At 35.4% G+C, this 16,004-nt stretch overlaps 1 protein-coding gene across 7 annotated transcripts in view; it reads right to left on the reverse strand.

Moving 5' to 3' along the window:
• SPATS2 (spermatogenesis associated serine rich 2) overlaps window positions 1–16,004 on the reverse strand; it is a 173,469-nt gene that overhangs the window by 26,368 nt on the left and 131,097 nt on the right. For 6 of the 7 annotated variants that reach the window (XM_056798316.1, XM_056798313.1, XM_056798314.1 and 3 more), the window contains 5 exons: window positions 12,735–12,843; window positions 11,066–11,115; window positions 8,828–9,089; window positions 6,715–6,921; window positions 4,300–4,435 (listed from right to left, as the gene is read on the reverse strand). In XM_056798316.1, the coding sequence (XP_056654294.1) occupies window positions 4,300–4,435; window positions 6,715–6,921; window positions 8,828–9,089; window positions 11,066–11,115; window positions 12,735–12,843 (764 nt within the window). The remainder of the gene's footprint in view (window positions 1–4,299; window positions 4,436–6,714; window positions 6,922–8,827; window positions 9,090–11,065; window positions 11,116–12,734; window positions 12,844–16,004) is intronic. The other variant, XM_056798319.1, reaches the window with a different exon arrangement.

Here is a 16,004-nt window from a genome sequence, read left to right on the forward strand (position 1 = left end):
ATGCAAGTAGAAATACAATCTCATAGCTCCTATGTTCTGACTACAAATGAGTTTGATTTTTAGCCTTTATCTGTGTAGCCTCCCATTTCTCCACCCCTTCCTCAAAATCCTAGCTCTTCTCTAATTCTAAGCTAATCTGAGACTTAAATTAGCTGATGACTTAAATAGAACAAAGACAACAGACTTTATTTTTTTAAATGTTGACTTGAATCTGAACATGATTATTTTCCTAGTGAATTTGGCGTTTGAACAACTAGAAGGCTTTGTGTTTTTTTCTCTCATGCAGGTAACAAGTCAATTTTCATATGACATTAAAGAAAAGTCAAGTTTGTTGTTCAGTTTTCCCAATGTCCTGTCAGAGGGTCCTTCTGCTGGAATCCATTGCCTTCTTTTTACTTAAAAAAATTTTTTTTTTATTTTTAAAAAACCCTTACCTTCCTTCTCGGAATCAATACTGTGTATTGGTTCCAAGGCAGAAGAGTAGTATGGGCTAGGCAATGGGGGTCAAGTGACTTGCCCAGGGTCAACATCTGAGAAGTGCCTGAGGCCAGATTTGAACCTAGGACCTCCTGTCTATAAGTCTGACTCTCAATCCACTGAGCTACCCAGCTGCCCCCCCCATTGCCTTCTTTTTAGACAAACCACTGTAGAGGTGGCTCCCTAAGTGACATTAACTTGACTCTGGTTTGATACCAAAAGGAGTTAATTTACCTGTCAATTATGTCCTGAAGTAACAAAGACAAAGGGCATTGAAACAAGGCAGTTTAAACTATATTCAACCATACAAAAGAGCTATGCAGGGCAGGAAAGGGTATTTATTTAATATCTTTTCTCAATTTAAACTGACCTGCTAATTATACCTGCTAATCAACCCTAAATATAAAGTTCCCTAACAGGACACCATTACATGTGGTATTTATGAAGGAGGTGCCCCTGTCTCTGCATCAAGGTAGCTATAATCAGGAACTTATAAGCTTACCTCACAGAACTATACTTCCTGGTTCATAAAGGTTTTTAATGGAATTGAATCCTATAATTGTGTATCCTACAAACTTTTCAATGCAAATATTGTTGAACTACACTTAGATCTTTAACCTTTTCCAAAAGTAATGCCAAGGTCTGACGTGATAATCCTGACCAAAGGGCATTAGTGATAACTCCTAAAGAAAAAATACTTAAAATAGCAAAGTTTTCAAGTATTTGAAGATATTTTCTATGAAAAAAAGGTAGGGGGACTTAAGGGGGGGAAAACTAAACGGATTTTATCAGCTTGGCTAATGCAAGGAGAAATAGTAACACAGGTCCATTTTTCTAGTAGCTTAGATACAATTCTCACATGACAGCTATGGAATCTGTAAAACCAACCCTGGGGCTGTAAAATGCATAGGACACTATGGCAGGAAAAAAAAAAGGTCATGCTCCACTTCCTTTGTATGTTTTGGGGAAAATTATATTCACTGGGGTAAATTTATGTTTCTCCAAAAATTGTCTTCTTTTTTAAAGAAAATATTTTAAAAAGTGTTACTGATGACTTTTAAAAAAAAATAATGGTCATTTTCAGACATGTTCTTCCTTTTACGACTCCTTCCCTTATAACAAAGAAAATAAAGTTTAAGCAAAACCACCTATATCACTAAGCTTGTCTGAAGCATATGCAACATTTTAAATTCACAATGCCCTATCCCTCAAATGAAAAGAATGAGATGCATTTTCTCATCTCTTCTTGGGTCATTCTAATTATACAGCCTCCAGCCTCATCATTATATTCTTTTTGCTTACATTAATGTAGTCACCATAAATAGTGCTTCCTGGTTCTGCTTATTTAATTCTGTATCACTCCATAAAGTCTTTCAGTGTTTCTCTTAATCATTCGTAGTCACTGTTTCTCATAGCTCAGTAGTATTCCATGACTTTTATACATGGCAATTTGTTTAGCCATTTTCTAATCAATGGGAGCCCCTTTGGCTTCCAGTTTATTCTTTTATTTATTTTATATTTAAAAGTCCATAAATATGCCAGTGTACATATGAGATAAAAGAGAAAACTTTTGGGAAACGATTCATTCTAAAGTTTTCTGAATATGTGGACGGTAATGCTAACTTATAAACAAGGCCTACATTATAGCAATTAAACTAATACAAAAAATGGCACCATTCCCAAGAGCTTAAAATAGTAACATCAGCCAGATACTAGATGACTCCCAATTAAGGTCCAAATCAGATTGAAATGTAATATCCACATTTCTATTTATTTTGTTAATCATTTCCCAATTACCATAGAAATTAGGCTTAAATCATATTCCTCAATACATTCTAAGAATAGGCCACTTTCATGTAAAAGATCATACCATTAAAAAGTTAGAAGAGAAAAAAGACCATATGCTTCTCACAGCTATGGCTAAGAGATATATTCCTAACCAAAAAAGAGACAAAGCAAATAACAGAGAACTTTGATTACCTGGAACTGAAAAGTTCCTGTACAGTCAAAAATAATGCATGTAGGATAAAAGAGAAGTGGTTACATGATAAAAAAAAATCTTCATATCAAATTTTGGTGTCCAAGATATATCAACAATTAAATACAAATAAGACTAATCACCATTTCCCACATAGATAAGTGGTCAAAGAATATGAACAAACAATTCTCAAAAGAAGAATTCTAAAGTATTCACAATCTCATAAAAGAATGCTTCAAATCACTACTAATAAATACAAAATAAAACAACTGAGGTTTCTAATTGGCAAATTTGACAAAAAGTGGCAAGTCAATGTTGGAGGGATTATGAAATAACCAGCACACTTACATTTTTGGTGAAGCTATGAAATGATACAAGCATTTTGGAAAGAAATTAGAATTATGCAAATAAAATGTTCATACCCTTTGAACCAGAGAATCCATTACTGGGGTTCTACTCCAAGGAAGTTAATGATAAGAAGGAAGTCTTCATAGACTCCAAAATATTTAAAGCAGTACATTTTATGATAGCTAAGAATTGTAAACAAATTAGAATGCTCATCAGCTGGGGAATAGCTAAACAAACTGTGGTACATAAGTGTAATGGAACATCACTGTGTCATAAGAAATGATATGATAACTACAGAGAAGTACAAAGATCCACATGAATGGATACAGAGTAAAACAAAGTGAAAATAAACAATATCAACAGTGACTATTGAAATGTAAATGGAAAGAACTATACACTAAAAAAATTGAAAGTAAATTTGACAAAATTATAAACATCAAAAATGACCTGAGAGAAAAGATGAAAAGACACGCCCAACCTAGTCTTGAGTGGAGGTGGGCAGGCGTTATATATTGCATATAGTTTTGGACTTTTTCAATGTAATGATTAATGGGCTGATTTATTTCCCTCTCTCTAATTTTAAAAAATATGGTTTGTTATTCAGAAAGGCTCTCTGAGAGGCGGAGGGCAACAGATATTTGGGATACTATGGTGATTTAAAAGACAGAATAAAAACTTGTTTAAAACAAACAAAAAGTAGCAATGGAACATGAGGAATTATTTTTAAATGGGAATGCTTGTTGAACTGATGGTAGACTCAGAGCAGTACACATAATGGGTACAATAATGCAAATGAAAACAACACTAATGGGAAACTAAATACAGAATTGGTCCTTGGGAAAAGTTAATGAAACATGCACTGCCCCTGAGGTACGGTGACAGTAGATGAAGGGTGCAGTGTTTGGCATATATTACTTGTTGGTTCATTTGTTGAATGGTGGGTTGTTCACTTACATACATGTACATATTAGGAATCCATTGTGGTACAAATAGGAAAAAAAGCATCAATAGCATTTAAGAAAAAAAGAGGAAAAATTTCAAAACAACAAAGGTTGTTAATGTCTGATTTAGAGAATTCCCATAAAAATAACATTCCAAGGGAGCAGCTAGGTGGCTCAGCCAGGCCTGGAGACAGGAGGTCCTGGGTTCAAATGTGGCCTCAGACACTTCCTAGCTGTGTGACCTGGGGCAAGTTCCATTGCCTAGCCCTTATCACTCTTCTGCCTTGAAACTGATACTAAGCAGATTCCCAGATGGAAGGTAAGGGTTTAAAAAGAAAAAAAACAAACAGTCCAAGTCTCAGAACCACACATGCCCTATTTTACAACCACTCCCCAACATTCCTTTCTAACTCATGTTCACACTTAGACATGGTCTTTAGACCACATCTAACTCTCAAAGCAGTATTTCCACTGTGAAGTAGTATAACAGGAGCCCAAATGAACATTTGAGCTTTTCCCCCTTAGGTATCATCTCTATCCTACAATTTAATTTACCAACTCTGAAGCTCAGCAAAGGCTTGCTTCATTTTCTTAATGGAGGCATCCATTTCTTCTTTAACCACCACCCGATACCGTGCAAGAGAAACTGTACAACGTTGTAGGTCTTTCACAGATTTTTCAATATTAGAACCTGGAAAAGAAGCAGAAAGAAGTGATGGTGAGAGGTCCATAAGTTTCTTGAAAGTTTAATATGGAAACCTAAACATGACAACTCACACTGAATTAAGAATTTTTCCCAACTAGTCACCACTTTCCCCCTCAAAGTGAAAAAATTGCTGATGGTTTTATCAGTAGTTTGAAAACAAACTACAGATTCTTTAAATGTCCATAATCTTCCCAACCATCCCAAAATGACTAAATTTAGTTGGACAGTTGAATCCTATACTCTATACTACTAATACTGAAAAGCTGGCTGCATATAGATTTACCTTGTGTGTAAATGAAAGAAATATGCCCAAGATTTTTTTTAATCATCTGGCAAAATTTCTATTAGCTCTTACTATGTTCACTAGCATCAGAGTTTTAGTGCATTTAATGATGAGGCTCATATGCCTACAGAAACACTGTATAATGCCATGCTATAGATTTTCTATTTTTATTTAAATTCTTTCTTGTCCTAGTCTGATTTCTCTTTTTTGTGCCTATCTAAATTTCTCTTAAGTCCTTAGGCCAATGAATCTATGTTAATTTGCCTGATCGGTTTTATTTATAAAGTAAAAATAAAACATGCATATTATGAGTTACCCTTATTGCTTTATTTGCAATAGATGAAGGGAAACTCCCATCAAAAGAAACAAATCTGTGTCTGTTAGAGCTCCACCGAGGTAGCCTACCTAGCCAATCCCAATTTAAGGATAAGGAAACATACACTTTAATTAAAGAAATATATTCTGCATATTCTAAGTACCTTTTAACACTTCGTATAAAGAAGACCAGAGCTATCAAACACAAGTTACCTTGCAACATTTCTGAGTGCAGCCTGAACCAGATTTAAATGTAATGGGGAATATTTAACTAAATAAATATCCAATAGAGCACTCATAATGTTAATATGTAGTTTTCTAAGTCAATATGCAGCCAGTAGGTTTTATATACATACATGTGTGTACACACACACACACAGAGTTTGGTGGTCCCTGTTTCTCTCTGAGCCTGACACTGAAGTAGACAACCACATACAAAAAAAGTGTGACCACAGTTACTAATCAAATGCTTCTACTGCCATCGCATTAGCTTAGATACTCCCTCCAATTATAGAGATTGCAAGGCATTGATGTCTATTCGTCCTGCAAGTCTTGTCAACGTACCCCCATAAGTTAGTCACAGAAGGAAAGCCCACCTAACAAACTAAAATCCTTTTAAATTTTCCTCTCATGTTGTTAAAATAACAGTGGAATAGTCAGGTTCTTCATCTGTTATTTCTCACCCTCACTATGTGACCTTCCCGTCCTGATGACACTCTTTACTATTGTTCTTTTTTTATTTGTTGTATGTTATAGCTCACTCACATATATCCTACACAGTTACAATGTTATCTTTCAGATACTTATTTTCAGTTTTTCAGTGTTTTGTTTTCTATATCTAACAGTCATGTTACCATGTTAAATTATTGGCTGATTGTCATAATGATCCTTATAAGTAAAAAAGTCATCACTACCAAATGATTGCTTCTCAGAAAACAGTATCTAAAGCTGGAATCTTAAAGGTAGAGATTTATTAAAAGTAGAGAAAACGGGGGCAGCTGGGTGGCTCAGTGGATTGGGAGTCAGGCCTAGAGATGGGAGGTCCTAGGTTCAAATCTGGCCTCAGACACTTCCCAGCTGTGTGACCCTGGGCAAGTCACTTGACCCCCATTGCCTAGCCCTTACCACTCTTCTGCCTTGGAGCCAATATACAGTATTGATTCCAAGATGGAAGGTAAGGGTTAAAAAAAATTTTTTTTTTAAAAAGTAGATAAAACTAGATTTTGAAGAAAATTGTAAAGGCTTCTTTTTAAACTGGGTATCACATAAATTATGGCTTTTAATGGTTAACCAAAAGAAAAAATGCAAAGGAAACAGCATAAGAGCTGAAAAGTCTTGTAGTTAGGCAAATCAAAGGAGCTGCTTAATGTTAGCATATAAGATATCCTAGCAGTGGAGCCTGACTGCTTTTCAGAAAAAGGTTCACTGTCATTTCAACAAGACTACAGTGTGAAACACCGTATCTGAACTGCTGTCAGACTCCAACTGTGCACAAGGAAGCAGAGAAATGAGACTTAGTAGTAACTGACTAAAGAACAGAAAAGAGAGTCAAGTTTGTACTACCAACTGCTTTTCTATCCTATCAGTAAAACCATAAAGGTAATTTTCCATCTCTTGCTCAAGGGCATTGTTTTTATCTCTTTCTCAAAGAAAAGCTCTACTTTACCTAGTTTTTTGTTAGTAGAGGAGAGTGGAACGTCTTCTATTGTAGAGAGAGAGCCCAGGCTTGAAAACTGAGAGCCAGGGATGGGTCTAGACAGAGATTTGGTAGGATTCCTGGACTCATGTTTCAGAGATTGTTGAGAAGTTTGAGTGGCATTCATGATCAGAGACTTGGACTCAAAATCAGAAACACCATTCTCCAGCATTGACACTGCCAAAGAAAAGGGAGAAAGTTACATTATCAAGTTTGGGGAAAATTTAGCTTAATTGTTCTAAGGAAAAACAGGAAAGGTCAAAATGTTAAGGGGAAAATAATGTCTCAAATGGCTGTAAATAAAGAGGTCTAATCAAATGTAGGCTTAGGTAGAGATACTTATGAGTTGCTCCTGTCCTTCCTTTCCCCATTTACCATGATAAGTGATCCCTTAAAGGAAAAAAAAAGCAGGTGAATGTGGTGCCCAATTTCTAACTACTTCATTTATTCTCTTGTCTGGGGAGGGGAGTGGTAAGGAAATGAGTGAGCCAATATGTTGCCAGCTCCTCCCAGCTTCTATAAGGTATCTTGAAAGGAGAAGTTTGTACTGAACCAGAAAAACAGGAACCATATCTGCTAGTTGAAAGAGTCCAAATTTGGTTTTTAACAAGAAAAGGAAACCCAAGGAAAATAAGAATTTTTTATGATCATATGGCTTAGTAAGGGTTTAACTTAAAGCACTGTTTTCTTCAACTTTTTCTAACATGTTAATCAATAAAAGAGCAACAAAGAACAAATTTAGACATGTTCATAGAAAACAGAATTCTGTTATTTTTATTACATTTGCTAACCACTGATAGATGGGAAAGAGAAAATGGGTTAATAAAAGTGATAAAAATTAAACTATTCCATGAAGAATTCAGAAAAGCTTAAGAAAACATAGAAAGCAGAATCAAGACAACAACACATACAATGGCTACAACGATATAACAGGAAAGAACAAAAATAGAAGCTCAACAGTGTTTTAGCTTAGCCCTGGAGAACAGTTTAGAAAATTCACACTATTTTCTTCTTTGGAGTGTTGGGGAACCACAACATGCACCAACAAATTTAATGACATAGTTTTGCTAAACTATTTAAAATTTGTTGTTGTTATAAGGGATGGTTCTGTGGGTAGAGGAAGAGGAAGGGAATCTATTTGGAAATGAGGGCAATATAAAAAGTAAAATACTAATTAAAAAATTTTTAACTAAATCATTCAAAAAGAAAGAACCCTAGTTCTGAATCCTAGTAGAGAAAACACATGGGATTTGCAAAAACCAAGAATGTGGTTTAGATGAAAAAGAAAATTAGTAATGATTCACATTCATGAGATGCTCTAACAACATGCCTACCTCAAAACAACTGGGTGAAGTAGAGGTAACAGAATTATAATCTATTTCACAGAAAACTGAGTTTAGTAAGCTTAAATGACTTGACTGTGGTCACATAGGTAGTATGAGAATCTGTTTTCAAATTTAACTCTTCTGACTCCATGTTCTGACTCTTTCTGTTATATGATATTGTTTCAGGGTTATTATGCTCGTTTCTATATTCTGAACTGTGCATTAAACAGATGAAAAAGCATATAGGTACACATATATACCTATATATGATTCTTTTCCCCTACCCCCTTTCCCAGCATTATCAATTTAATCACATTTCAAAGTTATTTTATTTTAATTCTATTTTATACAATAGCCTATATGTACTGCCTCCTCTCTGCCTTCCTTCCCACCACTTAGCAGCAGCATCTAGGTACTAATAAGTTAACATCATGTGCTATGAAACCAGAAGATTTCTGCAAGAGAAGAAAAGAAGGGAACCAGCATTTATTAAGCACCTGCTATGTACCAGGTACTGTGCAAAGCACTTTGTGGATATTATCTCATTTAAATTAGACAAAGATAAGTTCTGAGGATGAGTTTTGAATTTTCTTTGAAACCTGCATTATTACAAGATACCCCATAAGGCCTTCTTACTTAAGAAGTTACAAAAAGATAACCAACTAGATTAAATTTATTTAACTACTACCTCAGACACCAGCCCCTGTCTTTCAATCAAGTTCTATTTAAAAACAAAACAAACACTTGAAATAGCTCACCTGTTCTATCAGACATGTCTGGTATAGCAGATTCAGAATCTTCTAGTTCTCTGGCATCTATTGAAAGTATCTCCAAGCCTTCACTGAGAGAGTCCACAGACTCGGTATCATTGGCTGCACCATTGACATGGTAACCATTAATCCCACCTTTATCCAAAGAAGCTGCAGACTGCTCCTCTTGAGTGGATGCCAGCTTATTTGTGTCTGGAAGATTGTTACTTGCTTCTGCTGCAGGTTTTGGTTTGCTTTTCTTCTTTTTGTTCTAAGGGTTGTTAAAGATGGAGGATAGGAGTGGGAAGAGAAAAAGGCACCCCACAATGCAAAAAGAAAGTTTAATTACTAAAATCTTTAGCAACTTATAAAACTGAATCAATCATAAAGCATTTATTAAGTGCCAGGTACTAAGGTGGGGATTGAAAATACAAAAAAAAATTAAAACCCTGTACCCTTAAGGAGCTTACATTCTAATGGGGAGATAACATGTATGTATTTAAGTAGAGATAGCACAAATACTAAATAACTAGAAAGTACATTGTCAGGGTAGGGGCACAAATATCTAGGAAGGGATTGGGGAGGTTTCATGTAGTAGGTGCCTGGAGTATAATTTTGAAGTTAAAAAAAAATTCTAAAAGGTAGTAGTAAAGAGGGAGATCATTCCAGGAATGTGGAAGAGTCAGTACAAAGGTATGGAAATGGAAAATGGAATATATATAATGTGTGAGGAACAGAAAGACCAGTTTGAACTGTAGAATGCAAGAAAGGAAATAAAGAGTTTGTGTATATAATTGGGCTGAAGAGGTAGTCTGGGGCCAGTTTGTAAAGGGCCTTAATCAGCCAGATAGATGAGTTTATATTTGTTTGTAGAGGCAAAGGGGGGACACTGGTGTTTGCCAGTAACACAGTCAGATGTACACATTAAAAGGGGAAAGCACTTTGGCAGTTATATGTATAATGAATTGGAAACAATGGGGATCTGAATAAGATAGCAATAAAAAGAGTCCAGGAAAGTTGGGAATAAGGGTGGATTTTGGGGAAAGAGAATGAATTGTTTTGAACATATTGACTTTTAAGATGTCTCTGGGACATTTAGTTTGAAATAGCCAGTAGTCAATGATGTAGGTCTGGAGACAGACTAAGTCAGGACAGACAAATGGGGCAGTTATTGGCATACAGATAAGAACTAAATCCAAGGAAGCTGATATGGTCATAAATTGAGAAAGAGAACACAGAGAGGGAAGAGAAAGGGGCACAAAAAGAAGTAGTTTGGTTTCCTTCTTTAAGGTGCTGATTATTAGAATAATCATTAGAATGTAAGCTCGTTTCAAGTAGGGATATGCCATTCTTTGTGTTGCTATCCTCAGCACCTAACATGTAGGTGTATTATAAATACTTATTGATTGACTGATTCATTCAGTAAGTTCAAGATGGATCTATTTCCTCCATATAGACAGACCTGCTGATATTAATACATAACCACCAGACTATCCTGCCTACTAACATGCAAAAACAGATCCATAAATTCAAAATGATATGGAAGGCCACAAAGATGTTAATTATCTAGCTAATTAAAATTAATGCTTAATTAAAGGTATAATAAACTAGTTACAAAACGATCCACTAATATCAATATTTTAGAATTGATATTAATATAATGGCTTATGACCCTTTCACCTATTCTGACCAGTTTCCAAAAGGACCTTTGTTTTTTGGTTGTAAGGTGCCCTGTTTGATCCATATACTGATTATCCCCTGAGGTATAATGCTGAAAGCCTTCTCTGGGTACCACTATATAAACCATTCAGAGAGTTTTGAGTTCTAGTTCTCTAATTTCAGGATCCACAACATGATGGGTGAGTAGTAGAAGCAGCTACTAAAGAAAAAAAAAAACCTTCTAACTGACCCAGGACACAAATGATCTGAAAACCATTGGAGAGATCAGCTTTGCTTTCCCTGACATGCTCTACAATTTCACTTTCTGTCTAAAATCTATATCCCCATAGCAAATACAAAACAGTAAAGCTATCTGTTTCCTGTTTTAAACCTTTATATAGCATTCACATGGATCTGCTACCTCATTTTAGATATAGCTGCATCTCATTGGTGGAAGAAAGTGGACATTATTTAAAACTATTCATGAAAATGATCACAGATCCATCTTTTCAGTAAGTTTTTATTGGCATGTCATTTTTTTGGCAGTATAAAGATCAAAAACACAATACTAAATTTCATTCAAGTTACCTTTTTCTTGCCTGTTATTGTCCATTCTTTTAGTACTTCACTGGCATTTCCTGCAAGAGGAAAACAACATTTTTTTCTCCTACAATTAATTAGGAACTAATATAGTTATGCCTTGCAGTATTTGGAGAATTTCCAAAAGCTTATAATGGGAAAGATTAAGTTTCAACATGATTGCCTTTGGGAAGCCTGCTGATTGACAGAATCACAGAATTTGAGAGCTAAAAGGAACCTCAATAAACAGCTACTCCAACTCTTACATGAAAGGAATCTCCAGTATAACATACCTGACAAGGGGTCATTTAGCCTCTGATTGAAACTCTCCAAGGAGAAGAACCCACCATTCCCCTTTGGGGCAGCTCTAAAAGTGATGAGTTTTTCCTGACACCAAGATTCTTTTCAACTTCCACCTACCTACTGATTCTGGTTCTGCCCCATGAGACTAAATAAAACAAATCTAATCCCTCTCCCACATGAGAGCCTTTCAAATACTTAAAGAGCACTATCATGTCCTGTTAAGTCTCCCCTTTCTGGGTTAAATATGCAGAGTTCTTTCAAATGATTCTCCTTTAAATTTTTTTCAGAAAACTCTTCTAAGAAAAAAAAAAAAGCCTAATATAGTCAAGTCTTACTGCTATAGCTATTTAGGAGATATTTTCACTTTGTACCTTAAACAAAACGTGAAGATTATTTGTTTTATCCACAGTCCATGCTATTTCATATGCTTCCAGTTAGCTTCCATCACATTATTGTGGAGTTTCATATCCCAAGTCACATGAATTAAATACTCATTTCAGTTGGAAAATAAATGAAGATGGGAAAGGAAAAATTGCCAGTGACCTAACTTTTCTAACCCATTCCTACAATTTCAGAAAAAAAAAAACCACATGGTTATGTGATCTGATAGAAAAGTCTTGCTAGCTAGCTTCTTTTAGCATTTCCTTTGAGGGCATGGAGAAGTATTTAATTTCACTCTTTTTTCAATTGAAGAAACTGAGGATCAAAGAAGGAGATCAAGGCCAAATCTGAGTAGTTCCCATAAATTGATTGTATACTTGGGAAATGGGCACTGTGTTTTTTTTCTTAAATGGCAATAAGATATATTTTGAGAGAAAGAAATAAGTCTTCCTGGGGAAATAAAATGATATGATAGTTTATATGAAGAAAGATGCTACAGTTAAGAGTAGGCTCTGCTAAATGAGCTATGAAATATAGCTATCTGAATGAATGTTTAAAAAAAAAAAAGCCTGTTCCTTAGATTGGACTCCAGGTCCACAGGAAAACCCCTCAAGGAAACTCCTCATATGGAGTGATTGTATCAGCTTTTGTACTCATTTCATATCAGTACCCTCAGTACCTTTTGCCCTTCTGACCGGAGGCATGGCAAAGGACTTCTAAAGCTTCCATTTAAAGATGGTTTCCAGAGCAGTCAGCTTTTCCTTTCCCAACGGTATGGACTGGGGTTCTATGTACTTTCTTCCCCAGCCCTGCCCCACACCTCCTGCTTTTCAGCTTCCTTTTCTGTGTCACCTTCTCCCCTTAGAAAATGTAAGCTCTTTGAAGGTAGGGACTTGTCTTTCTTTTTTTCATATTTGTATCTCTAGAATTTAATAAATATTTATTGACTGACTGAAACTCCTCATTACACTTAAAAACCATGAAGTAGGCTTACCTTCCATGAATGCTTGTACTGTTTTGTCCACACAGTTATCAAAATGCTGCAAGACTAGGATGATTTCATTGTTACTCCGATTGGGGACTATTGCACGTACTGCATTGATCTATGAAAACATTAGGAAGTGGTCATTTTGCTAATTAGCCTCTTAAGCTGAATTGCTAAGAGTAACAGCAAATTACTTAGGGTTCTGGAAAAAAAGTGACATTTCTTACTTAATATTTATAATCCTTTAGCATTAAAGTGCATATTATTTCGTTAGGAAAATATGTACATGCTCATACACATAGAAGCATATGAAAATTATTTTTAAGAAAAAAGAAAACTGCAAAAAACAAAAGATACATATCTTTTCTGAAAGGAAGGGAACTCAAGTTTAATCAAGTAATGTTCAGTATCAATAACTTTTCTAATTTTCAGAAGTTGAAGTTGAGAAATATTAGTAATAACCATTAAGGAATGGGGATTGGGGGGGAGAGGGAGGAATCAAGATAGAAAAGTGAGAAATGTTTGTCTAGTTTGCCTAGTATACCTTCTCCACAACAATTTAGGAAACATACCAACCTGAATTCTGATGGAGAAGGCCAGGTAAAAGTCACAGTGGGCTATTTTTTCAGCCCAGGAAAGCTTAGAAAGACAGGTTTGTAGAAATTTGGGTAGGAGCTGCCAAGGAGTACTGCATGGCAGCAGCTGACAGGAGCATGCTAGAGCCCAGGGACAAAAAGAGAGTTGAGAAAGGCAGAAACCACTTGGGCAGAAGGATAAACCCAAGGATCCTTGAACTAGCACTGAGTATAGGAATAGGAGCTGTCTCTCAGATTTTTCACTCATTGCCCAAGTTTCTAAGCCTAGGAGCAGAGCAGCAGGGATTCAGTTCTGGTCTTTAGCCCAGTGTCTAATCCTGCTGTGGAATAATCAGGGCAGAAGGCCCAGACCAAAAGGGAGACAGTAGTTCAGAGGCTCCAAACTTGCAGATCTCCCAGCACGCTATCAGTGACTGAGTCCATCAGTAATCTAAATTCAATTAGCATAGAGCCAAAGCTAAGTCAGGAACTTGCAGAGCTCAAACCAGAAGGAAAGTAAACATATCTCCCTAGATCATACCAATCTGAGAGCACTAAAAATTATAGGCTACTAAGCTGAGCTGTGAAAGCAACAGGAAGATTTAAAAGGACAGAACCTTGGGCTAGACATCCCACTAAAAGGTAAACCTGGGTGAGAAATCATAAATTTAACAAGGTTAAATTGTTTATGTTCCTTAAGGAGGAGATGAGACATGTAACTCTATAGAACTTTATCATAATTGAGGGTCTTAGAGGAAAAGTAATTAAGACAGAGGAAAATATGTACATGCTTATATACATAGAAGCATATGAAAATTATTTTTAAGAAAAAAGAAAACTGCAAAAAACAAAACAAAAGATACATATCTTTTCTGATTCTATGATTCTAATAGGTTTGGATAATCTCAAAAGAAGTTTAAAAAGTTAAGAGAATTGAAGAATAGTTAATAGGAATGAATGCATTGGGGGAAGGGGTCTTCTAGATAATAATACTGGCATGGTTTGCATTTTCCTTCTTCAGCTCATTTTACAAATGAGAAACTGAGGCAAATAGGATTAAGTGACTAGTCAGTTCCATTGACTGATCTATTCTCTATCCAACATGAGATGCTTTTGATCAGAGATGTCAAAATGGTCAGCAAAACTTAATGAAGTCCAAGGCAGATTAAAATGTAAGAAGGTAAAGCAGCTATGTGGCTCAGTGGAGAGCCAGGTCTGAAGTCAGGAGGTCCTGGATTCAAATCTGAACTTGGACGCTTCCTAGCTATGTGACCCTGGCAAGTGACCCCACTGGCCTAGCCCTTACCACTCTTCTACCTTGGAATTGAAACTTAGTGTTGATTCTAAAACAGAAGGTAAGAGTTATTTTTTAAAAACGTATTTAGGTAATGTTTTACAAAATATACAATGTAAGGATAATTTTGATGTATGATTTTCTAAGTCAACAAGCTCAACAAAGACCTATTTCTCTTTGAGTTTGACAGGCCTGGATTTGATGACTTTATTTATAATAGAGTTTCAGGTCTCAAAGTGCAATTTCTCTTTTGTTTCTATTTCCTTTATCATTTCCTTTGTTATATGAAATCTTCATTTTATCAAATTCTATAAATTACTTGGTAATTTGATTGGTAAATCATAAAAAGTAAAAATTAACACTGGAAGTATTATCATTTTTGTTATATTGGCATGACTTAGCCAAGAGCACTGAATATTCCTCTAGTTATTTAAGTTGTTCCTTATTTCATTAAGGAGCACTTATAATTGAATCTATACAAGTCTTTTGTGTGCTTTGGTAGGTCAATGCCCAGATATTTTATGTATTTTGTATTTATTTGTAGAAAGTTATCTGGTAGCCTGCAACTTTCTCAATGAGTATCTTTGTTAATTCCTCAGGATTTTTCAAAAGAATAATTTATCTCCTCTTTACTTAACTTTATGCCTTTAATTTTTGTCTTAATTACTATTACTAGCATTTCCAGAACTGTATCAAATACTAATGGGGAGAGTTGGCATCCTTGCTTGCTTTTTGTTTTAGATAGATATTATATTAAAAATAGTCATATATTAAATCCTTGGGTTAGCTAGTGCAGCCTTGGTACCAATGGCTTGAGAGATAGAGTGCCAAAAAACTCAGTACATTAGTTAGTATATGGTTTTTTTAAATTTTCATCTTCTTTTGGATTGTAGATATCCATGATTTCATAGAGACAGCTTTATTCTAAAATTTGGAATGGATCAGAGAAAATGTCCAGTCTAACATTTTGTGATCACATGACCCAGAAGTCCCCTTCATCCCTTTTTATAGCACAACTGAATCCATATGCCAGAAATTGTTCAGCTTTGTTCTTTGCCATCACACAATGGGTTGCTAGAATGATCTTTGTATACATGGTCCCTTTTCTCTTTATATTTCTTTGAGAGTACAGATCTAGTAGTAGTATTACTATATCAAAGGGAACATACAGTTTAGTAACTTTGGGAGCATAGTTTTGAATTACTTTCCAAAATGGCTGGACCAGTTCACAGTTACATCAACAGGGTATTAATGAACCTACAGTATGTCATATTCCTTGTTTGTCATCTTTTGCCATTTTTCTAAATATTAATAACTTGGAGAACTTTCAAACCAAACAAATTGGCCAGACTAAAAAAAAAACCATCAATCCCATCACCTCTCTGATTAAGAAGTAGGTAGCATTTTATT

This window comes from Monodelphis domestica, chromosome 5 (genome assembly GCF_027887165.1).
Source record: "Monodelphis domestica isolate mMonDom1 chromosome 5, mMonDom1.pri, whole genome shotgun sequence".
Lineage (NCBI taxonomy): Eukaryota > Metazoa > Chordata > Mammalia > Didelphimorphia > Didelphidae > Monodelphis > Monodelphis domestica.